Source organism: Citrus clementina, unplaced genomic scaffold (assembly GCF_000493195.1).
Source record: "Citrus clementina cultivar Clemenules unplaced genomic scaffold, Citrus_clementina_v1.0 scaffold_10, whole genome shotgun sequence".
Taxonomy (NCBI): domain Eukaryota; kingdom Viridiplantae; phylum Streptophyta; class Magnoliopsida; order Sapindales; family Rutaceae; genus Citrus; species Citrus x clementina.
The window spans coordinates 79,860-107,172 of NW_006263302.1; the positions used below are offsets into that span (position 1 = coordinate 79,860).

General features: G+C 32.0%; 1 protein-coding gene and 1 pseudogene across 1 annotated transcript; one reads left to right on the forward strand and one right to left on the reverse strand.

Annotated features, from left to right (window-relative positions):
* Positions 1 to 10,026: 10,026 nt before the first annotated feature.
* On the reverse strand, positions 10,027 to 14,161 carry LOC18053647 (annotated as a pseudogene).
* A 7,823-nt stretch (positions 14,162 to 21,984) lies between these two features.
* Positions 21,985 to 25,802, forward strand: LOC18053636 (U-box domain-containing protein 35). The gene is made up of 11 exons (XM_024192210.1): positions 21,985 to 22,206; positions 22,309 to 22,421; positions 22,573 to 22,694; positions 23,023 to 23,222; positions 23,322 to 23,367; positions 23,489 to 23,780; positions 23,884 to 23,985; positions 24,071 to 24,499; positions 24,617 to 25,372; positions 25,452 to 25,536; positions 25,632 to 25,802. Exons 1-11 carry the CDS (start codon positions 22,023 to 22,025, stop codon positions 25,649 to 25,651), a joined length of 2,349 nt encoding a protein of 782 aa, XP_024047978.1. The 5' UTR covers positions 21,985 to 22,022; the 3' UTR covers positions 25,652 to 25,802.
* Positions 25,803 to 27,313: the final 1,511 nt, after the last annotated feature.

Genomic DNA, 27,313 nt, shown 5'->3' on the forward strand with positions numbered 1-27,313 from the left:
TCTCTATATCATGAAACATGATAGATTCACCATAACAACGTGAGTCTTATAGATTTTATCAATTATAAAATTCACTATTAATAGATGAAATATATATAATAGTTGGAACTCAAATATTAGGATCCTTAATATTATTCATAATGATAATTTAATTTCTCTAGAAAAAATGCATGGCGAGGATCAATTAGTTGAATTGAATTTTTTAATAGAATGATTTGAGTTTCAATGGAATAAAATTCACGTGATTGTAGTTAATTACACCATATAGTTAAAAGGATCAAGAGACCTCAAAAGCTTAATCAAAATTTACACAAAATCTCGAGCAAATGTTTTTCACATTTCTATAATTCGTGAAATGTTTATAAATAAAAATATAAGAATAGTTTAAATCACAAACAAAATCTATCATCAATATTCAATACACTCGTTACGCCATATAATTAAAAGGATCAATAGACCACAAAAGTTTAATCAAAATGCACACAAAGACCTTGAGTAAATGTTTTTCACATCCCTATAATTTGTGAAATAGCTCAACACATCCCTCTCCCCGATTTTTTTGTATATTTTAACTGTTTTACCCTTAATGAATTTGGATATTTCAAATAGATGAAAAAACTGTTTTAAACAAAACTATTGTGAATTACTTTTTTTTTTTAATTTTCTTACTATTTAGAGGAAACCAACTCAACCCAATCAAATAACTATTGAGGATATATGTTTTGTGGGGAATGGAAAATGCAGATAATTGAAGTGATAAAAGTGGAATTGTAATAAAGTCAAGATAATTGCAGTGATAAAAGTGGAACTATAATAAAGTCATATGTCTACAACCATATAGGTACAAAGAAAACAATAATAATAGGTGAATTACAGAAAATTAATGTGTATTTTAAGACACGTTACAATTGTTGCTTTCTATAAGATATTATTTGTCCCCATCAATCGAGTGAGGCACATGTGTTAAGCAATACACCTCCAGGATATAATATAGCACTTATTTGTTAGCTTGTATTGTGCATTGATAAAAACAAACCTGAATACTCTTGGATATTTTATGCATAAAAAATAAATGTTATGTAATGCAATTTGTTTTAGGAAAAAGGGCTGAGGAAATAGTGGTGTAGGATCATTATTTTCGTGATTATTTCAAATGAAATACCATCATGAAAGGATACATCCTTAAGTAAAAAATATCTCATGTATAAGGCATAACTAATTGGACATGTCTTTATAATAAGACATATTTTTATAATAAAACATCATTTATTTCGAAATTATTCATAATTTATTTTGAAATTGGTCCAACAATAACATGCCCATCCCAAACCAATGCAACCCTTAAATAGTTGGGTTGGGTTGGGTTGACGGGGTTGACAGTTCAATTATAATTGAAAATTAAATAAATTAAAACATTGAAAAAAACTATTAGTACTTAAAATCGAATTAAAATGGAGGTAAAAATAAAACATTAATTCTGCATCATAATATGAAATGTTGTTTGTAGTCTAATATTTATCGGTAAACAAGGGAGCAAAAATAAATGTTGTAAACCATATGGCATAATATATTTGAATATCAACTTATGTTTATTGACAATCGAATGGGATTATTAAATTTTGGAATTGGGACTGAACATTAGAATAAACGCCAAGCTTAAAAGAGAAAAGTTCAAAAGAACTATTTTTCAATAAAAGAGTAGAAAGGGTTAAAAATTAGGTTTATTTATTTTGGGTTTGGTAGTTGAAAGTTAACAGATTGGGTAAGTTGGGAGGGCTATTTTTAGAAATCTTCCCTGAAGTTTGATATAATTTCAGTTAGATAGCGAGATTAATTGTATTCTCACTTACCTCCCCTGCCGTTAGTATACACACTACTTGACCGTTAGTTGACTTGAGAAACGACTGAAATATCCAAACCAATTATTCAACCCAAAATTTTGGCGCCAGCAAAGTAAGGGTATGACGAAAATAGCTTGCCAAATATATACCTTCTCTTCTCTCCAAATTCAACCTAAGTCTTGAGTTTTCCGGCGACAAGGGAACAGCGGTTGGACGGGCGTTTGACAGCAAGTTGATCTCCGGCAACACGTTGCTCTACTTCCGCCATTTTGGCCACAATATATCACGTTAGTTTCCGGTAATTTGGCAAGCCTTATATTGTAAATTCTTTTTGTTTTTTGTTTGCCTAAGATTGATTGATGACAAATGAGTATATAAATGATTATAGATGAGCATTAGGATTGATTGGTGTGTAAATATTAAAAATGGTTTAATGAAATGGTAGTTAATAAATGGCACATGAGGTGCTTGACAAAATGTCTATTCGGGTTTGTTTGTCTTGTTTTAGGTAGATTAAGGTGTTGATGGTGCATTCATGCGAATTCTTGTTTTGTAAGCTCATTATCTAGAACGAAAAGTTTGCGATTACTAGCTTAAGAGGGTCTTTTGCATTTATGCAGAATCCCACGCGCGACAGGGCCTATTGCGACAAGCGCCTGTGATTTAGAGCGACGGGCACCGTCTCCCGGGCGACAGGTGTATGTCTCCCCAAATTACAGAAAGCTTGTTTCTGTAATTTTGAGCCATGAATGCTCGTCTCCCGAGAGACAGTGTATGTCTCCCCAAATTACAGAAAGCTTGTTTAACTAGTGCGTGAAATCAAAAACCACTAAAAAATAATTTAGTTCTCTCAGCAACTTACTATACCAGTCTCCAAAATACGTTAAAGGATTTCATCACCACCAAACCACCAATATTTTACTTGTTTAAAGAAATAAGTAAATTCCAAACCATCAAGTTGTATGTCACCAAACCAGCAACACAAATAACAAATAACGAACATTTAAATTCGTACTGAGAGGAAAAAAAACATTAGTATGAGTTAATTGAATTGGAAAATAATACTAAGTGGATTGGCACCATAATTTAAATTACAGTCACATGTGCATTTCTGCAGCTTACAGTTGGTGACAGTCACAAATTGACTAAATTTCATCAACCTATACATCCAACAGTAACCCATATATACAAAAAGAACAAAATTAACTAACAGTGTGTCATGATAGCTGAGTTATACTTTATATATGGTATTGTCACTATAATGTGAGTTTATTAGTATCACATTTATACAAAGTATACAAAATATACAAAAATTCAATCTTGTGCCTATGACTGAGTACAAAAAGATGGTACGACATCCTAATTTGCTAGCATCCTCTCAAGAGAATCTTTTATTGCCGTCACCTGCTCAATGTGAACCTCATCATTCAAATAAGGGAGAGCAAACTCATTCTCGTTTGCTAAGTCAAACAAGTCCATTTCTGCTGCCGGTTTCAGTGGAACACCAGACGATTCAACTAGCCTTTCGCCCCTATCATATGTGAATATGCACACGTTAATAAGTGAAAGAAAAGTAATAATTAAGAATAATAATAATAACAACATTACTAAACAACAACAACAACAACAATTACAATAATAAAGAAAAATAATGATAATAGTAATACATTTTAATAAAGATATTAAAAATATGTATATATATGTTTTAATTACATATGTGTGTGTGTGTGTGTGTTTACTATTTTTATTTTGAATTAATATTAAGTAAAAACTGTGATTTTCATGTGACATGCATGTTGCACAAGCGACAAAATACTGTCGCACGAGAGACAAAACTTGTTGCCCAAAAACACAGAATGTGTGTACATGCGACAAGAGTATGTCGCCGCCCAAAACATAAAAACAGTATTTTTGGGCAACATTGGTTGTCGCCCAAAAACACAGAAACTGTGTTCGTGCGACGTGAGCCTATCGCACGAGGGACAAGCAATGTCGCTCAAAAACGCAGGAATTGTGTTTGTGTGATAGGCGTACAAAAACACTGCAAATTCATAAATAGATCCACTTTAGCAAACTTGAAAAATAAAAACTACAACTAAGACTACTATTTTACATACCCATTTGCATAAGAATAACAAATAATTGGCTTTATATGTCTTATTACACTATGTATAGTGTAAATCACAAATATAAAATAACCAATAACAATTTTTTTCAACTCATGGCCACATATGGTTGAACCCACTCTCCTTTGAATCAAATTTTCCACCACCAACCAATGAACAAGACAAATCAAACACAACCAACTACCACTTATAAAATCTCCAAAAACAAGAAAATCAAAGGTATTTAAAAATTTTAGACTTTGATAAAGTAACTAATTTCTTACAAACTCCAATACCAGTGGCATATACCGGCCGCCGTTGATCGTCACCAGTTGGTAGCCTTCTCCGACCACTCATGTTTGTCTTCTTCATGGGTTATATATGCTCTTTGTGTTTAGTTCCTTTTGTTCTAGCAACTAAGAATAGGAGAGTGGAGTGAAAAATGCTTTGATTGTTAATGTGAGAGAAAGAAATCTTCATTACTTTTTTGTACTGGAGAAAGAGAAATACACTCTTTTACACAATGAATATTGTGTCTAATCGGATAATATAATTATCCAATGGATTTCAATTTTTTTTTATTATTACTTGATTTTTTTAGATTTTCAGCATATCTTTTACATTTTTGCTCTCAAATAGTCAAATACTAATGTTATACGTGTATGTATACTAACGGTAGGGGAGATAAGTGAGAATATAATCAATCTCGCCATCTAATTGAAATTATATCAAACCTTAAGGGAGGTTTCTAAAATTAACCCTAAATTGGAATGTATGGATCCATCATGAACCAAACCCAACCAATCATTAATGGGCTTTGAAAAAATTGATTCAATTAACTCATTAAAATGCACCCAACTCATCCGAATTTAATTAGGAGAGGTGATATTTTCTACCCCTCATTTTATCTAATTTTCCCCACCAAGCACTTTTATTATAGTTTTTATATTGTCCTTGTGTGAGATTATTTCAGAGAGTAAATAGATTTTAAGTACATCTAAAATTTTAATAATTAAAGATTTCAGACAAGCTTGCCCACACCCACAAGCCATGGCTGCCCTTGTAGGAGAAAAAAAAAGAAACACTGCTGCCCCAGTAAAGAAAGAGAAAGATTATTATTTTTTTAAGATAAAATTATAATAAGGATAAATAGAGATTAGGTGGGATATATTATGAGATAAAGATTATTTAAAAATTTTTAATAAGATTAATTAAGAATTGAATTAAAGGGTCAAACATCGGGCTGCGTTGCGTTTGCCACCTCTATTTTCATGTGAATATATGAAAAATGTAAATAATTTATAAGATTAAATTTGTAGAAGCTTCTGTTGCTAGTCATGTATTGTAAATTTTCATCAAATCAAACATGAATTTTGAATGAAAAAAAATTTATATATATATATATAGTTTCATAGATTATTAATTTTAATATACTTTTAGTTTTTTTTTTTTCATAATCCATTGAATATGGATTTTTAAAAAATATTCAATTACCAAAAAATGTATATACATTTAAAATACTAGAGGAAACTAATACCATGTTTTGTTGTTATGTAATAATAAAAAGATAATTGCAGGTATAAAATTTTTTAATTTATTAATTTACTGAAAAATTAATTAATTTCTTTGAAAATGCCACATTTTAATTGTTTTATTGTGTTAAACTGTTTTTAATTTATTACTTATATTTGTTTCTTTATTTTTAATTAATTAGTAACTGTACCTATGCTATTTGTTAAATGTTGATGATTTGGTCTTGTGAGTGTTGTTGATGTTGCACTGCTTGTGCGGTGTTATATTAGATTTGTTGCAATTTATGATCAATATGCTTTATTATCTTTAGATTAATAATATCACCACAAACTAGGGATGGCAATAAATTTTGGATTCGACCCAAATCCGCAAAGATCTCGAAAATCTAGACCCAGATCCGGATGCAAGTGCATCTGAAAAATCGGATATCCGAATCCGTATTATTTTATAATTAAATTTTAATTGAAAAAGTATATAAATTAAATTATTTATTTAATATTTATGAGCATAATTAACTCGACAATCTTTATTGACTATGAAAAATATGTCAAAAACTAAAAAAAAAAAATAATAATTAGAGAATATTGTAATGAATCGGTTTACCTGAGATTTTTTTTTAAATTTTTTTATGTTTGATTTATGTTGTGCAATTATCGTTTGTGAATTTATAGTGTTGTTGTACGTTATTGATGTTGAATTGTTGATTGTTAGATTATAATTGAATTTTACTTGATATTATTAGGTAAATTATTAAATTTAAAATTATATTTAATTTTATTATTATACGGATTTGGATTTCAAGAAAATTTGCCCGCAATCCGTGCGGATATTACCTGCATTCGGATGCCAAAAGTTCAATGCGGATTTGGATTCGGATCTGGATTTTGCCCTCCCTGCCACAAACACTTGTACAAATCTATTTTATACAAACTGATGTGGCATAATTAAATCGGTTGAATTAAACATCTCTTGGTCCACATGAAATGTTTTTATTATTTTCTATTTTCATTCAATAAATAAATTAGTGTCAAATCAGTTTGTACATCAAAAAGTTTGTACATGAATTTATAGGTGTATCATCACTCTTATCTTTATTGTAATTAAAATGGACTACTCATTTTACTAGTATTAAAAAAGTTCATTTTTAATATTTTATGTAGATATTCAGTGGTTGAAATTAAAAAGAAGTTTGATGGGAAATGTAACACTAAAAGAAGGTTTAAGGAAACGAATGATTGAGACACAAAAGAACAGATGAAAAGCATGAAAATAGAGCTACATAAACTTAAAGAAACGGAGTTGTCGCCATAGACATTGGACATTCAAATTTAGGAGTGTCCTTATTTGCTAAGCAGTTTGATGAATTGGAGTTGGAAAGTGAAAAAACTGAGATGCTAAAGGAGGTAAAGCCACTCTATGGTTTTGGAAGGGGTAAGAACAGATATTTAATTAATAAAATTGTTAAAGAAATGAAAGCAGACATATTTGCTGTTGCTGATGGCGATCGATACATAGATAAAAAATTTGATAAAAAATAATTGTATTTTAACAATTGACATGACATTGAATTTCTATTAAAGTTCAAAATTTTAGAACAACAATAGTTTTGGGTCACATGTTCTCGCTATCACACTGGCTAAATGTAAAATAAATTATTGTAAGCTAGAGAGCGATTTGAGGCACGACACAAAATCAGAAAGCTATGAACATTTATGAATAATTGTATGCTAAAATTATCTTTGTAGATTTAAAACTTCAAATGGCGGAAGAGAAAAATTTGACCTAAAACTTTAACATTTGCTAAAAAAAGAAATAAACTGGGTCCTGGACAGAATGTTTAGCATGTTTCTGGCCAACAATCTCTTTCAAATTCCTGCACAGGAAGATGAATCCAGTATTGGCTTAATTTGAGAATTAATATGCTTTATTGATCTGCAAATTTATGCAAGGCATTTAAGTGACTAAATAAACTCTTTACATTGTGAGATATGTAAATTTCTATAAACTCTTTACCTTGTGACATATGTCAATTCCTTGCATATGTCGATGTATAGATCATAAACTCCCAACTTAATTACATCTATATATTCACCTAGTATAAGCAGAAATGATTGGTATCTTGCTCGATTCACAATTAAAGATACATGGAAAATTAATTGAGTTTTTTTTTTAATTTCTTATTTATTCAAAAACAAAGTTCTAATTGGATCGTATCCAAGATAGGGATTGTCCTGCTCTTTTTTTTTTTTTTTTTTGTGTGTGTGTTCACGACCAACGAACCTCAATTCCATCCGTAGCGGCAATTTTACGTACAGGTGCCTGCAACTCCATGCTCAAATTATTGATATGAAAATTTTAATTATTAGTAATAATAATGCTAGATGTGCCCAAATTTATCCCAAAAATTCAACCAATAGACACTATGAACAAAAGTGGTGGAAGATTTTTCTAAATTTCTGTAAAATTATGTAGTACCGTTTTTAACGCAAGTGATTAATGCCATTTAATTTGAAATGAATCTTTTGAGATATGTATTCATAGAGTGATCGTAATACTAGTATTAAAAATCTATTTGAGATAATAAAATCTCTTGTATTAAAAATTAAGAGAAAATCATGTAAACCCTGCTCGTATGGGTGGGGAAAGAAATTGGGTTACCGTTAGGTTAAATAATTGGAAAAAAAAAACACAATAACTGCAAGATTATATATACTAGGAAATTTGGAACAACCTTATTCATGCCTAACTAGACTCATTGTTTTTATGTTGTTTGGCAGAAGAGGATTTGCTGCGTTAAATGATTTCAAAGAAATAATAAATAAAACCACTTAGTCAACGGCCAAATGGTCAGGTCTGCTGGCCTCATAGTTTGAACCCCCATATAACATTGTGGGGGTTAAAATTTCTTCCTCAATTATAACAAATAATTAAGTAGAGCTAATCTTCTCATTTACAAAGGTATAGCATATATCACTTGAATATTAGTGAGGGTAAAAATATGGGCAGTGCTTCATAAAAAATAATGTAAATTAATTTTCAATAATAATCTAATTGTAAATATTAATAGTAGGCTCATATAATATGAGTTATAGTTTGATTGAAATATGAATAAATAAAAAAAGTGATAAACAAACAAGAGAAATGGTGGTCGTGAACAAGTCCATAAACAAGGTTACGTCGTCAAAGAGGGAGTCTTATTAATTGAAGTTCAATTACATTGTAATCTTTCGTAACTTAGTGGAGTGTGCAATAGTTGAGAGTGGCTCTGTATATTTGGGAATTTTCAGAACTATGTGAAAATTGCTTATGTTATTTCTTTAGTTTTATGCATTTCCTAATTTAATTAAGTTGACTTCAATTAAAATTGCCTAACTAAGAAAACGGATCTAACACTTTTTAACAGTAACATTCATCACTTTGTTGATTCCTTTCATTCGCACAAATGCTTCTGGTTAATAAATCGCACAATACAGGTTAACAAAAATTTATCAAAAATAGTAAGAAATGTAATAAATCAAATCGGCAAGCATATGTCGTGAAGAGGTATAAACAAATGAACTATGTAGATCGGAACGCCTGAATTTGTTGCCACTCTGAGCTTTCTACTATAGGCAAGAGGAGAAGCTCTTGCTTTATGAGTTTGTTGACAATGGTAGCTTGGCTAGTAAATTTCATGGTAAGAATTTTAACTTCTTTGATTTGATTTTAAATGTTTTAGTTCATTAACATGTTTATAGTTATAGGTACCCTTCATACATGTCTATTTGAGAGCATTCTGTCAGGAGATCAAGATTCCTTGGGACAAGAATTTCTTTTAAGTTCATCTTGAGTAAAATTCACATGGTTAATTAGCGGTTAATATGCATGAAAATAATAGTCAAATTTTTGCAACAAACTATCACTAGTTAGACCCGCAACACAAGGTGTTTAAAAATTTAGGAAAATTTCGATGAGAAGGATGCCAATTATCTATCATCAGCACCTAAAATATGCGTGTATTGCTCATTTTCTTAGCTCCCTGTTGACCATATTCTCTTGCTCGCTACTTTTGTATCTTTCTTGTGGAATTCTTTCATGAACCACAACTGTTTACTGTTTAGTCAGATACTGGTCGTGTTGGAGAATTTTCTTTTGTCCAGCAAGTCATACTGTAAAACAACCACACTAGTAGAAAAATGACCTTTGTTAATATTATTTTGGTTTCAATAATATATTTTGCTGACACCAAATTTTAGTATCAACATAGCCCATGTCAGTGTCATAACGACACTAGAAAATAGTATCAGTAATTTTATATAGCTGTAGTATTAAAACCATTTTGATTTTAGGACATCATATATACAACAATACTATGGTATCAAACACATTGATACAAGGGTATTACAAAGATAACGATACCATAGCAACAATATTTATTCGAAGAAAATTACCAAAAAAAAACAGAAATAGAAATTTCCAATTGGTGCTTGAATTGAAATATTCATTGAATAATCTGAAAATTTATTAGTCTGTGGAACTACATGAATATTGAAATGTAAAAGCCAAAACATTGTGTCAAACCCAAACGAGCAAAGAGTTTACAATAAAAACTACGTGAAGAATCAACCATTACCAATTACAATCTTGTACTTATTTCTGTAATCTTGCGCAATCCTGAAAACCTGTTAAAGGGAAAAAAAAAAAAAAAACTGTTATGTTAACTAAAAATTAAAAAGGTTTTCTCAAAATACAAATCTTAAAAGAAAGCGAAAACTAACTCATCAGCTATCAAATTATATGTGTGCATAACCAAAGAAAAAATAAAAAATAATTTAAACACAGTGGTATTATTACTTCAGCCAACAAAAATCAATACTTGTACTTCATTTTAAATCTTTCTTTTTTTATTTTTCTTTTTTTGGAAAAGAATTTAACTCAACTGAAAAATTCTTATTAATTTCGATGTACTGTGAATAATTTAATCCATGATTTAAATGATTAGTGCAACACCGAAATGCCATTAGCTAAGCATGATGCTGAAGTAAAGAGCAACTTTAAGCATAAAGCATAGTCACAGAGATTTACATTAAACCCAATGCTTGGCAGCAAGCATTTTGTTAAGACACCACATACATGGAATAATATATAGATTTAATGTGTCCATTAGACTATTTATTCTCCATCAACATTAAGTACATATTTTAAAGAAGATTCACCAAAGGTTAATTTTTCAAAAATATTTGTTTTTGTGTTCGATCTTATTAGGGCTTGTTCAATCAGATAAAATATGCAAAAACAAAGATTAGGACTTCACAAGATATTATTATCTCACTCTACCATGGCCTAAAAACAAAAATGCATTCAATAAACAAGCCAGCCCATTACGCACATATATTTTCCTGATTATCCAATACTCAGCATAATGGCTTTGATGCAGACTCAAATAATATGCAATAGATGGAATCTAAAAAAGGAACAAAAGAAAACTCATTCGAAATTTTAGCAGTTATGTTGGTTACCTCAACATCAGATGCCCTTCAACTGCCCTTGCCATGTTTCCGGAGTTGATGGAAAAAAACACATCACTTTCAGCAGAAACAAATTAGTTGAGTGCGGCCATTTGAGATGCATGATTGACAAATGGTTCCAGCTTCTCAACAGATGCCAACTTTTCCAACAAAGAAAGCAATCACAAACACAAATCAACATGCTAACTATCAGTCAAAATATATAAAAGTTTAAAAGTTGAGCTGTGAAAATTAAAACAACATAAAAGTCATTTCATCCCTTTTGTTTGTTGTAAGCAAGAAATAGAGGGTGAAGAAAATTTGTTAATGATCAGAAGCAAATGGTGAAATTGAACACTACCACAATGAGTTCCACAATTAACCAATGGCTGAAGTTGATTACAGAGAGGTCCTTCTATTATAATTGACAGTACTTGCATGGTTATGAGACTGATGGGCTAAACTCATCAGCACAATATCATATGACTAACTGGATTATAATCTCAGATGAGTTGCACATCATGTTTATCACGCACTCATGAACATTCTATTGCATTTTCTATTTTGAGGTTTTACATGGTCAATGTTCATCAAAAACCTCATAAATTATTGTAGGACCATATCATAATCAAGCACCAGAATTTACTTTAAGACAAGAATCACACACCATGTAAGACACAAGTAATACCTTACTCATCATTATAGGATAGTAGGACTGTAAATCGACCATACGAGCATCACCATCATATATCTCTGCAGCAGCAATATATATCGAAGTGCTTGATGGATATCCTAGAGCAGTAAGAAATATTCCAACCTCCTTTGGATTTAGGGAACAATAACCATTGGATGTCGGTTCCTTGGAATCAATTTCCTTCACTTTCCAGTTGGCAGTGTTTTCTCTACAAAGTTTAAACCAAGTTAAAATAAATAACATGCATCAAGTAACATAAACAACTAATCAAGTGAAGAAGCATCAAATTGAGCATTTAAATCATTAGATAGTCAACTCAGACCTTATTGCCCTTAGTTCATCTGCCTCAATAGGAAATAAATCATGGGTGCGTGCATCCACTATCTTGGTTTGAGAGAACTGATCCAAGAATTACTTGCTCTTGTGCATCCGATCTCGGAGTTCCTTGGTCTGCGAGTTCGTTTTCTTCTTTACTTTGATTCGATAATTCAAAAGAATTAGGCCAAAAATTAGGATACATTCTGGAAAAATAAAACTTCCATCGAAGGCAAGCATCCTTCTCATATCGCAAATGCAGTGCAATATGAGGACAGTAAGACCTCATCCGATCCACCAACAACTACAATAAAATAAATTTTTTCCTATATATAATTGCATAGGTCACAAGAAATATAGCACTAAAAAAGATCAAATGAAAATTCAGGACTAATTATTTACTTTCCTCATTGCATCAATTTGAGGGGCAAAACGGAGGGCTAAGAAATCGATTCTAAAAACTAACTAAAAGCTAAAAAAGGGTATCCTGAGCAATTGGATCACGAAATCTTGGTGATCTTCTCTATCTAATGAATGGGGAGTCCGCTTTGAAATCGCCCGCCCTTCTTTTCAATTTTAATGGAAATAGTAAGAAAAATAGAACCAGAAAGAAAGAGAAGGAATAGGAAAGGGCCGTATAGACCCATTTTAAATTTAAAACAAATCAGTCGTAAGTGGACGGTAGTTGGAGTCGGCGGCTCTCTTAGGGTTCCCTCATCTGGGATCCCTGGGGAAGAGGATCAAGTTGGCCCTTGCGAACAGCTTGATGAGTTGGAGCCGGGCCTTCCTTTCGCACTATTACGGATACGAAATTAATGGGAAAAATTGGATTCAATTGTCAACTGCTCCTAGAAATAGGATTGACAATGCAGCTTCTGAATATCCGGAGGTATATTATTATTTGCTAAATAAGAATCAGATTTGGCAGCTCGAATAATCTACAAAGAATTATGTGAGTATCAAGATGATCACATTTGGAATACTATGCAAAGCTGCAAACAGAAATGTGGTGAAGAATTTCAATAAACACACCAGATAATCCTCCCAGATGCTAGCTATCTCTCCCAGGTAGTTATCCATACCAGACTAGCTTCTGAAATGTTTAAGTGCTCTGGCAGCTGTACTGAGTTCATTAGGAAGATCTTTTATGACTTTTACATCATTAGCCAAAGAGTTATTTAAATTATCTTCATCAGAAGAGTTGCTGCAGACAAAGAAAGTAGAAAACAGACCACAGAATTCGACTGTTAAGACATTGATGCAGAGACAAACAGCTAACATCCAAAATGGGAAAGGGAGGAACCTAGAATCTTGCCAAAATGACCGTTTATCAAGATATGGAACTACAATAGTGGCATTTATGATACAAGCTACAGCTACCATGTCGCATATCTGCAACTCAAACATTTAGACTATAACTCAGCTCTCAATAATAGCCACAAAATATATTTAGCAAAGCAGTTGACGCTAAGCAAGAGGAAACTGAAAAACATATATTAGAAAAACTACATTTTTTATAGTTAGTGGACCAAACACTAGAAGACGCACCAATCAACTAAACTAAGACCTTTTGCATTTAAATTGTCTAAAATACTATCAATAGAAGGAGGAAACGTAGCAGGAAAAGCAAAGCAATTTCAAGCAGCAAGCTTATAGATGGTTAATGAGAAAAGTATTCTAAGTGAGTACAACAGATAAATATTTGTAGTTCATCCAATCCGACACTCACAGATAGGACACCAGGTTATGCTTATACATGTGTAACTAAAAAAAATACAAATACATTATATTCATACTTTTAGTACTAATGATAATAATCATATCTAGATGATATTAACCTAAAATGAAGAAATATAAAAAGATGCATAAATGGTTTTTGCTGTTCTCTTTTAACCAATGTTTTAATCAATTTTCAAAAATATGTAAACGAATAAACATTAAAATAGAACTCAGAAACGGACATTATAACAGGTCAAAATGGAATCATTCACTGAAGCATTCCAGGTGTATATTTTGTAACTTCTCAATTCACCATATCAGAAAATAAAGAGCTTCCTAGCAATGGGATAATTACACAGACAAAATGGAAACTTATGGATAGACGAAAACAAAAATACAAACCTGAGCACGCATCTGGTTGAATCCAGTTAGCCATCTGATGTTGTCTCCAGTGAATCTCCTATACATTTTCCTTACAGATTAAATATTTTGTCCAAGAGAAGTAAGGTTCAAAATCCAAACAACAACTTCAAAATCAGTGAAATCAAACGACAAATAAGCTTCAAAATTTAACTAATTCGTTACCAAAACCCACTGAAACGCTAAATAGAGATAATCTTTATTTGATCAAATTAAGTCACTCACTTCAACTTATCAAATAAGAGATAAGAAATAACAATATGAACAAATACCTAGGGTTTATTCAAGAAAAACTCCAGCGCTGAAAAAAGGGCTAGGAATTCTTTAATAAGGACAACGACGCGACAGCTGCAGGCTCGACTTTGTCCGTCAAAAGGAACGGCTATTGTTTAATAGCATGACGGCGGAAAGGAACGGCTATCATCGGCTCAAAATAATGGCAACAAGGAACAACGGTGTAAATCAAACGGCTATCATCGGCGAGTCAATGACCGGCCAAAATGACGGTGAGAACGGCCGGATTCGTAGGGGAATTTCAGTGAGACCTTCAATCTGTCCAAGTTGTTTTCCGATCAATCATTTTAGAGGCTGTAATTTTTTTTTTTTCCCCCGTGGTTTCTTCTAATTTGATGTAGAGTTTTGCTTTATTTGAGTTTTAGGGTCAGTGGAGAGCGCGGGAATCGATTGTGTTAACAGAGGGAAGACTAGGAGACAAAAAATTCAAGTGTTCCCGATTTTTAAGACAAGAAAACGACGACGTATATATTTGAAAAATAAAATTAATTGATACATCTGTTGGTATGAATCCAGTGTAATGATACCAAAATATCAATAGTTATTATCATTATCATGCTAAAGTTGCTAAATAGTAAATACGCTCATGTCATCAAATATTGACATGATCCCTTGCTCGGTCATTAATTTTTTTTTTTAAATGTAACCTCACATTCTTTTTAGAAGAGTTAAATAAAAAAAATTAAGTATATTTTTTATATAACAAAAGATTTATAATTCAATGATAAAAGTGTTATTTGTTGGTTTTAAGTCTTGGTTTAATTCCCAATAACCACATTATTTTGTTTTTTTAATATTTTGTAGAAATTACTTACGAAAATGATATTTTTACACATTTAAAATAAATAATTTATTATTATTATTATTTAAAATATAAAAAAATTAAATCTATGAGACTTAAAATGTATTTAAGTGAACATTAAAAAAAAAGTATTCCAAATTAAATAAAAAAATTTTAACTAAGCCACTCCTAATTTAAGTGTCTGGGCCCCGCCACTAAATACTAAAATTCTTTTTCATTTAATATTAGCAATTTAATATTAGCAATTTAGTATCTAACTAAAGTCATTTTTCTACTAGTGGCACGGCTTGATTGAAAAAAGGCTGAAAAGGGGTGGTCAAAGGCATGGCTTATCTCCACAATGAGCTTCCAGGCTCAATTACCCCTCACGGTCACTTTAAATCATCCAATGTGCTTCTTGACAAGTCCTTTAAACGACCATTAACAGATTATGCCCCAAGGCCATTGATCAACCCCGACAATGCACACACTCTCATGGCTGCTTACAAGTCACCCCAGTATGCACACAATGCCAAGATATCAAAGAAATCTGATGTATGGAGCCTTGGAATACTAATAACTATCTATTGCAAGGTTATGATAGTAAGGCAAGCTTATCAAGTTGCGTCAATAACATGGTTAAAGAAACAAGGACAAGTGAATTGTTTGATAAAGAGATGAAGGCCAGGGAGCCGAAAATAGTAAGAGTGAAATGATAAATCTTTTGAAGATAGGATTGAGTTGTTGTGAAGAAGATGTGTTGGCAAGGATGGAATTGAAAGAAGTCACTGAGAAGATTGAGCGGTTGAAAGAGGGAGGTAATGATCATGATGAACATTTTTGTGATGGGTATGTTCAAAGCATCAATGGGTCAGGGGATGGGTTCTTCTCACATGGCTGATTGGGAGTTATGCAAACATTTGAGGTATGATTTGTTGCACCTGCTGATAATTGATGATGAAAACATAAAGATGAAGATGAAACTGGTTGTTTTGAGGGGGTAGATTTCATATTTATGAATGAAATGTGAGGTTGGGAGAGAGAAAAGAATGAGGTTATTGTGGTTAGCCAGTAGTGTAATTAATTTGCTTAAGTTGAAGTCTAAGTGATAGAAATTCATAATTTGTTGGACTGTAGAAAGAAAATGAATTAAACGATCACCTTTCTGTTTTCCTTTTCTTTTTTGTTTTATTCTATTTTGGTTAATTCACTATTTTATTTAGCTGGTAATTGCATGATCATGACTAGCTAATGGAACATGATAGATTCATCATAACAACTTGAGTTTCGACATGGCATTCATCTGCTAGATTTTATCAATTATGAAATTAACTATCCAATAGATGAATAATACATAATAGTTGGGATTCAACAATTGAGATCCTTAATATTATTCATAATAATAATCTAATTTTTCTAGAGAAAATGTATGGGGAGGACTAATTAGTTGAAGTGAATCTTTAAACACCATACTCTCGTAATATGAGTTTCAATAGAATAAAATTAACGTAAGTGTAAGTTAATTATACCATGTAATTAAAAGGATCAAGAAAGCCCAAAAGTTAATCAAAATGCACTCAAAGACCTTGAGTAAATGTTTTTCACATCCCTATAATTTGTGAAATGTTAATAAATAAAAACCTAAGAGTAGCTAATTCACAGACAAATGCTATCATCAATAGACTCGTTATACCATATTATTGAAAAGATCAAGAGACCACAAAAGTTTAATCAAAATGTAGATAAAGACCTTGAGCAAATGTTTTTCACATCCCTATAGTTTGTGAAATGTCTCAAGACATCCCTCTCACCGATTTTTTGTATAACTTAACGGCTTTACCCTTAATGGACTTGGATAATTCAAATAAATGGAAAAACTATTTTAAATAAAAATATTGTGAATTACATAATGTTTTAGTTTTTGTATTTAATTTTCTTACTATCTAGGAGAAACCAACTCAAGCCAATCAAATGACACTTCCATCTCAAACCAATCCAACCCTTAAATCGTTGGGCTGGATTTGATGGGGTTGACAATTTGATTATAATTGAAAATTAAATAAATTAAAACATTGAAAAATTAAAAAAAATACTAGTACTTAAAATCAAATTAAAATGGAGGTAAAAATTAAATATATTAATTCTACATCATAATATAACAGAAAAACCAATTTCCCCTTCTACTGTGATCAATATATATCATTTGTCCCCTCACTATTTTTATAATGACCAATATTCCCCTGACAGCATAAGTTTACAATATTACTTTTATTTTCAAATATCATTTTATTCATGTTTATTATAGATTAAATAAATCACATGAATGAAAATTAAAATTAAAATTAAATATTTAAAATAAAAGATATATTTTTTATGTGAAAAAATTAATAATAAAAATATTTTTCTTGTATTTTTTACATTTAATTTTAAAATCTTATAAAATATTTATTAGAAGAAAATGTTTACAAAATAAAAAGGTACAAGAAAAAAATTTTATTATTAGTTTTTTTGTTCACATCAAAAAATATATTTCATATTTTTAATACTTAAATTTTTTATTTAGTTTCTATTCATATGATTTATTTTATTTATAATAAATAAAAATAAAAGTCTATTTGAAAATAGGGATGATATTGTAAACCTATACTGTCATGGGGGTTATTAGCTATTATGAAAATAATAGGGGTTAAATGCTATATATTGATTACAATAGGAGGAAATTGACAATCTCTCTAATATAAAATGTTGCTTGTAGTCTAATATTTTATGGATAAACAAACAACAATAGATGCTTTCAACCGTATGGCATAATATATTTGAATATCTACTTAAGTTTATTGACAATTTGTTGTTTGTGTGATTTTTAAATTTGGGATTGAACATTAGAATAAACGCCGACTTTAAAAGAGAACAGTTCAAAAGAATTCTTTTTTTTAATAGAAGAGTATAAATGATTAAAAATTAAGTTTATTTTATTTTGGGTTTAGCAGTTGAAAGTTGACAGATTTTTTATATATCATTTTTATTGTTATTGGGTTATCTTGGGATGTATAGATTCATCATAAACCCCAAACCAAATAATCATTAATTGAGTTTGAAAAAATTGACTTAATTAACTCGTTTATGAGTAGTGATATTTTTTACCTCCTCATTTTATTTAATTTTCCCCACTAATCACTTTTATCATAATATTTATTTTGTCCTTATGTGAGATTACTTCAAAAAGTAATAGGATTTAGGTACACCCACATAATTGTTCATCTTTTAGATATGAATCTTGTTTTGGGTGGTGATATTAAGCAAGGAATAGTTAACATATATAACAAGACTTGCTCCTGTAGAGTATTCCAACTTAATTAGCTTGTATGTGCGTATGCAACTACTGCTTGTTTGACCGTTCGAGTGGATTACATAAGTTTTTGTTCTAATTATTGCTCCAAAGAATCATTGGTCATGGCACAGCACAATCAACAGAGTCGGTTGGCGACATGGCAAACTGGAAAATTCCAGCAAAAATCTGGGAAACGAAGGTTAACTCATCGGTTAAAGCATCACCACCCGGTCGTCGTTTAGAGCTCAGAATACCTTCTATTGGTGAGGATGTAAAGCGAAGGACTGTGAAATGCGAGTAATGTAATGAACCGAGCCATAACCGCAAGAGATGTAAGAATCTCATTGAGTCGAATACAAACCAGTTGTATCATTCCAACTAATTATGTATTTTGAACTCTTATTTTTGGTGTGTTGTAAAATTATATATAATGATGTTGTCTCTTGGTGCGACAAGGTGCCTGTCGCGAGCTGCATACAACAGGCGTGCCCGTGCGCGCACGTTGTGTATGATAGCCGAGCCTTCTATTCTTTCATCGATCGCAAAATTTACTCTCCATCGCACTTGATGTAGGTAAAACAATGCACACAATTCAACAACTCCCCCCATCGCACCTTCATTATACACAAACTAAACATAAATTATCTAAGAGAAATTTCATCAAACACCTACTATGCAATAGTTATAAATCATCATTTTAGCTAAATTTTGTTTCATTATATCACTCCAACAACCTATAATCATGTAGAATCCCAATCAAATTCACTCAAACCATTAAACAATGTTAAAGTTTGCTTACCTAACTCTTTTCAATTTCTTGGATTTGTTTCTGGTTTGCATAGATTACGGTGGATTTAGTTGGATTTTAGTTTGCCATTGCCGTCACCGTTCGCTATTCAAGAGCACAAGTTTGGAGTGTGGTTAGAGAGAGTTTGGAGTGTGGAAATATAGAGGGTAATTTGGGGAAAAAAAGTTTTTTTGGCTACTTATGAAATGGAAAATTTTGAGGGGTTAAATTCAAAAAATGTAAACATTTGAAGGTTATTTTTGTAAACTTTCCTTAAAATTCATGGGATCGATTTCACAAAATCTGACAACTTTCAGCTATCATATAGAATGAATTTGATGCGTAAGAATAGATTTAGATTCTCAGATGTGTTACCAAATTTCTACTTTTATAAGCTCAAAAACATGAGCAAAACCAAGACTCAATAGCAGCAATATTAAAAGATAAAACAATGACCAACAATACAACAAACCCACATTTATTTGCCAAGATACTCTGACAATTTCACAAAACAACCCATCCAACCTATTGACAAATTCTATGATTATCAATTCTTTGTTCAAGCTAAGTTGTGGATATGATCATCAACATGGTAAAAATTCATATAATATTACAGAAAAGTTAATTTATTTATTATAAAATATCAGAGTCAATTTTCTAGATTTATAGAGTCAAAGAGTAAAATAGCTAATAGAATAAGATTATAGAGGCTATAGATTGTCTTTTCTATTTTGTTTACACTAATTGTATAAGGGTAAAGCTATTTGAACCCATCAAATTTCTCTTTATACCTACCTAAAAAAAATATATTAACTACTAAAATTAAAAAAAATTAAAATCTCAAAATTGCCCTTCACCGATTTTCTCTCTCTACTTACAGATTTGTATTTTCTCTTTATTATCACATTATACATCTTGAAATCTCAATTTCATTTTTTTTTTGCCATTGATTCTTTTCTTTTTTTCATAAATCAAACTTTATTTCTTTCTTCCTACTATTATTTTCTTTTTTGTTCATCTTAAATTTTGTTGTTTCAAGAATAAAAATGAAACCCAAAGAAACTTTTATGGTTTTTATGGCTAGTAAAAATTGATTAATATTCTTTATTTGGTAGATTTTTTATCTTCCAATTTGTAATAGCCATTGCGAAACTGACTTTTCGAGAAGTCGAGAAGCAAGTGCCAATGTTTATTTGAATTAAAAGATAAAAGTTTAAATTACCTATAGGCAAATTGAGGAATTGTGAGAGAAAGAAAAGCATGGTTAATTAAGTAATTTTATCAAAAAAATCTTAAAATAAAAACTTAATTTAAATAGAGGGTTTAGAAAGAAGATTGGTGGGTTCTAATAGCCCTATCCATTGTAAAAAAATAAAGGTGTATGTTTTAATATAAAAATAGGAAAAAGGACACCTATACCCCTAAGGTTTCGGGAAATTGTCACAAAGATTCTTAAGTTTTTAAACAGAGACACCCTTTTTTTTACCATAATACGCTTTGAATTTAATAATTTAAAAATTGACTTTGAAGTTTTTTAATTAATACAAATTTAATATAAATAAGATAATATTTCCAGTAGACTAATAATATTAAATTATTTTAACATTTAAAATAATATTAAATATTAAATTGTTATATTTATTTTAATAATATATTTTTATTTATTATAGGGATTTTAAACAAATCTTTGAGTGAAATAGATTTTACAATTAACAAAATATCTCCCTATTAATAATATTAGAATTATTTTTTTCTAATATTCAAAGTAATTTTGATTTTTATTTATTTATTTTAATATTATGTTTCTATTTATTATTAAAATTTCTTTAATATAATGAATTAGGTCTAATAGATTGTAAAATATAAAAATATTTTTACATATTAAAATTGTTATTACATTTATTTTAATGTCATATTTCTATTTATTATAAAAGTTTAGGGTCAATTTTTTTGGGTTAATAAAGTCAAAAGATATTATTGTCAAAAAAGGTCTTTATGACCATTTCCTCAAAACCATAGTGAGTCTAAGTATCCTTTTTCCTATAAAAAAATTTGCGTTTTCTTTTTAGTTATATTGGTATTTTGTTTAATTCCGTTCTGGAGCACACCAACAACACCATGGCTAAGCATGCATGCATGTAAAATAACTGTAAGCTAGAGTGCAATTTGGGCCGGACACAAAATCAGAAAGTTACGGTTGGCATAAAATAATATTGAATTTTAATTAATTTGTAATGTTTCATGTGATTAATAATTGTGTGCTAAAATTATCTCAGTGGATTCAAACTTCAAATAGCCTAACCATTTATGATTCTCCGAACTAGTTTATTGAGACTTTCCGTAAAACAAATCAAAATGTCAGAGGAAGAGAAAAATCTGGCTTCTTCTTGTTTTCATTCTCAGCTAATTTTAGCATCGTATGCTGCATTGTAGTCAAAAGTTATTTGTGTGGCTTCTGTTTGAATGGCCAAAAATGGAGACACCAATGAAATTATTTTAAGATAAGTGGACATTAAAGTTCTTGGTCATGGTCAAACTCATATAATATTTGTCGTCTAAACAGAGAAGAGAGGTTTTTTTGAGGCCTCTCTTGTAAGTACTATTTTTCAGTACACAAATCTGGGTTCCCTTTGTACAGTTAAATTGTGAAAGTTTTCAGAATAATTTTTCCTTTTCTTGATCTAAAACCTTTAGAAGTTTTAGAAAGAAAAGAGAAATGTGGCAACCAAAAGGGAATGGGGTGAAGAAAACTGGAGGCAATGGGCTGATAGCAGTTGCTGTTGACAAGGACAAAAGTAGCCAGCATGCTCTCAAATGGGCAGTTGATAATCTTCTCAATAGAGGCCAAACTGTTGTTCTAATCCATGTTGCTCAACGAACATCAGTATCTTCTGTTTCAAGTAATTGGTCTTGTTGATTCAATTTCAGTTTGAAATTATTAAATTTAATGAATGTAGTACATTTTATTTCTTGTTTCTTGTTGTTTCCTCTTTTGGGTGCAGGCCAGAGCCAAGTTTATGATGCCAGTGCAACAACAAATCCACATCAAAAGCAACCTGACAAGCAAATCAGGGATCTGTTCCTTACTTTTCGTTGCTATTGTACTCGTAAAGATGTATGTTTCCTGGCCCTATTCTCTGTTTCTTTCATCCATGGATTACCAATTTGTATAGCCTTAACTTAGCATGTTATATAAACATGCATCATTAACCTGAAATAATTTTTTTTTTTTTTTTTTGTATATGCAATATAATTTCTTGTGTCAGATAAAATGCTTTGATGTGCTACTTGAAGATGTTGATATTGTGAAAGCGATAACAGAATATGTTTCCTTTGCTGCAATTGAGGATTTGGTCCTTGGTGCCCCATCTCGACATGGATTTATGAGGTATGTGCCTCATCACAACTTTGACTTATATATATATATAATATGACTGCAGCATATGTGCATGGCTTTAGACGCGAGGGAAATTTTGCTTGGCCAATGAAGCATTACTTGTATGCAGTTTAAATAATAGCCACTGTATTTTGAGGAATTACTGGGTGTAGCTTCAACGCTTATTGATAAGCTTCTTCAATAGCTATGTCATATGTGTAGCGCTGAAATATGCACATAATTTGCTGTCATTTTCGCAGAGGAAATGATAATAAAATCTGTTCTTTTTGTGCAAAACTTAATTGAAATTCTCCAGATTTTGATAGTTTTTGTCTTGCAGAAAATTCAAGGCAGATGTACCTAGCAGTGTGTCAAAAGCGGCTCCTGATTTCTGTAACATATATGTCGTATCCAAGGGAAAGATCTCTTCGAAGCGAAATGCGTCTCGTTCTGCCCCATTCACTTCCCCACTATTAGATCAACTACAGAGCCAAAATGATATTTCTGACACACAATCCAGATATAGTATGAATTTGCGAGGTTTGTTTCTCCAAATCATAAAGATATTTCGAAAAACATTAGTTCTATTTTGGGTTGCTCAAGTACTAACCAATATTTTCCACCCTTCATATGCTGCAGATAGGACATCCTTCAAGCCTCGTATGTCATTTGAAGAGTCTGCCAAGTAAATTCTTCATCCTCCATAGATTATCACATTCGTAAGATTAGATAATTACATTGCAATAGTACATTGGTTTAAATTATTGTGTCATGGAGTAATTACCCCATGCCATTATGTGAAACAGGTCACCAGCAAGAGGAAGAGGTTTCGATAGAAAGTCTTTCATGGACTCCTCGGAATCAGATACTGACATATCATTTGTGAGTTCGGGCAGGCCAAGCTCTGACCACAGCCCATCTATGCACTACGAATTCGTTGATGTGGGTCGAAACTCACGGATATCAACCAGCTCAGAACACAGCTTAGGGTCGTTCCGTTTGGGACTTAGGTACTCTGACAGAAGTTCTCCATATGATTTGTCATCAATCTCACAGGATAGCGGAGCAACATCATGTTCATGCTCATCACAGAACTTGGTAAGGAACCAATCTCCTTCGAAATAGCATTATAAGAATCATCTTGGAAAATCCAAAAAGTTTAATCATGGATGATTATGGGTTTGTATTACAAAACACACAGGATGAAGTGGAAGCCGAAATGAGAAGGTTAAAGTTAGAGCTCAAGCAGACAATGGACATGTATAGTACCGCATGCAAAGAAGCACTTGTGGCAAAACAGAAGGTGGTCTGAAGTCTGTTTTACTATTTGCATTTTTATTAAATTCAATGAGACATACAGTATTCATAATGAAATGTGTATACCGCAGGCATTGGAGCTGCAACGCTGGAGACTTGACGAAGAAAGAAGATTAGAAGAGGCCCGTTTTGCTGAGGAAACAGCACTGTCACTTGCAGAGAAAGAGAGAGCCAGGTGCAAGGCGGCAGTGGAAGCAGCAGAAGCAGCAAAGAGAATTGCAGAACTAGAAGCACAAAGAAGATTGAGTGCAGAAATGAACCGCCTCAAAGAATCTGATGAAGTAAAAATAGCATCAAGTAATTTGAGCACCAAGGACCTTAGATATAGGAGATACACTATAGAAGATATTGAAGAGGCTACGCAATTTTTCACTGAATCTCGTAAGATTGGGGAAGGAGGTTACGGCCCTGTCTACAAGTGTTATCTTGATCATACTCCCGTTGCAGTCAAGGTTCTACGTCCGGATGCTGCTCAAGGAAGGTCACAGTTTCAACGAGAGGTTAGAAAAAGGAAAAAACAAAATCAAGTTCACTTGCATTGATCTTACAAGATTTAAGACCCATACTAACATCTTTAAGCATATTTATTCTGTCACGAACCTATGTTTCTAATACAGATTGAAGTACTTAGCTGCATAAGGCATCCAAACATGGTACTCCTTTTAGGAGCCTGCCCGGAATATGGGATAATAGTCTATGAATACTTGGCAAATGGGAGCTTAGATGATCGTATCTTCCGGAGAGGGAATACCCCACCTCTTTCTTGGCAACAGAGGTTCCGGATAGCTGCAGAGATTGCCACAGGCCTGCTCTTTCTTCATCAGACGAAGCCTGAGCCACTAGTGCATCGTGACCTAAAGCCTGGCAATATTTTACTAGACCACAACTACGTTAGTAAAATCAGTGATGTTGGATTAGCCAGGCTTGTACCTGCTGTTGCAGAGAATGTAACACAGTGCCACTTGACGTCAACAGCTGGGACATTTTGTTATATTGATCCAGAGTATCAACAAACAGGAATGCTTGGTGTAAAATCAGACGTTTATTCGCTGGGGATCCTTCTTCTGCAACTGATAACAGCAAAGCAACCGATGGGGTTGACACACTTTGTCGAAAGGTCTATTGAGAATGGTACATTGGGTGAGATGCTGGACCCAACTGTGACTGATTGGCCATTCGAAGAAACCTTAGGCTTTGCAAAGCTGGCACTTCAATGTTCAGAACTTAGAAGAAAAGACAGGCCAGATCTTGGCAAAGTCGTCTTGCCGGAGTTGAATAGATTGCGAGAACTCGCAGATGAAAGCATGGGCCAGACCTTCTTCGGAGGCAGTTTATGTCCCTCCTCCAAAAGCAATGCTTCAATGACAATGCAGGTGAGTTAATAAACACAAAATCCAGTTAAAGCTGATACTAGTCGAAATGTTGAACAAACATCTGGGAATTTTCCTGCAGGATGTATTAAGTGATCCTCAGCCTTGGAATTCAGAAAGTTTGAAGAGCCAATCAGGCTCATCTTCGCATCTAGAAAAACCATCAGGTATTTTAACTGAGAAAATTATTGCATTTTAAAGCATGAAAAATTAAACTTAAAAGCCGCCACAATTTATACGTTATTATTTCTTTGATTCACAGAACAACCAGAGGAGAGTTAGAAGCACTTGAAGTTGTTCAGCGAACCGGATTGAGTCATCTCTATCTTTTGTATCCATTTAGCTACATAAAAGACAAGCAAGATTGGAGCATAGCTAGGATGGAGCGTAATGTAATTGAAGTTTTGTGTACTAGAGTTAGAATAAAAAATCTCCGGTAGCAAATGTCTATTTTTGTGTAAATATATGATTTATCATGAAATGGGGGAAGTACATATAGGTATTTTTAGCATTTACTCCGATTTTACTGGTAAAATAAATATTCCCTTAATCTTCTGTGATTCCATGTACTCAATCCAGATGCTTTTTCATGTCGTACAGATCAAATTAAATAGCCAATGCTTGCATATCATGCCGTATAAATGACAACACTACAACAATGAGTGTCATAATTCTAATGTGTTCCCTCAATTTTACAAATTTTCATGGCACATGCAAGATCAAACAGGAAACAGCTATATAATCTCAAGCTAGCAATAATGATGTAAGTCAAATTTGCATAATGCTTGGTGAACCATGGCAGCTTCTTATGTCTCATTTTAGGTGGACTATGGTATGAAAGGCCTATTATGTGTTCGATGCAGAATGCTGACTTGAGAGAATTTGATTTAGGCAATAGTAATAAACCCATTTTAAAATTTATAATTTTGACCGCAATTTTTTCTTCTTTTAATTGCACAACAATGTATGGAAATTCCTAAATCAATTAAAAACATACTTATGAAGAAATTCATAGAATACTGAATTAAAGAGGAAGAGATTTTATATAACATCAACGTTATCAGAGCAACAATCCACCGTGCAAGCGATGTTACAGTAATCGAAACTCATAGAAGCACCACCACGAAAGAGTCAGTGGTTCAAACATTTCCAGGCACAAGGCAAGAGTTTCTTTGGAACATATGGAAACCTACCCTTCATATCTAAAATTCAATCCAAATAACATACGGCATAACACTTATCGAACCTCGCCGTTGCTTGCCCTATGAACAACAGCATCAGCATCACAGCTAAGATGACTTTCTTCTCCATTGTTAGGCTAATTCCTAGTAGCTAGCTGTATCAATGGCTTAATTTGCTGGTTTGGCAGATTCAATTTCTAAATCATAAAACATACTAGTCTTGTACATGAAATAACATTAATATTATTATCACACAAATTACTTGTTATCTTTTCAATGTATGGAATGTATGTGAATGTGAATTTAATTGACATTAACTTTTCCACAAAAGTAGTAAGACATTTATGAAGAACTAAATAGAAACAATGACTAAACTATATTTAGCATTATTAAGTCATCATAGGTTATCTGACGTGGCTTACGCTTTTCTTTGGGTGAGAGTTTTACCTTCACCATGTCAGTAAACTTTTAATTTGGTAAGTGTGTCCTGCTAACTAAAAAAGAGACAAATAATAAATGCCTTTTTTTTTTTTTGAGGGAAATATAAACTTCATTAAGCAGATAACTTAGAAATCAACTAAGGAGGTGGAACAAGCCTCCACTCTCTCGGACCTGATAAAGAACCCCCCACCCTAACAATAGAATGGGCAGCGGAGTTCGCAGATCTCCTAACAAAATAGAAAGTAACATCTCTTAGAGATTGAGCTAATGCTCTACAATCGTCAACAATAAGACCGAAACCATTAGGACTAAAACTAGCAGT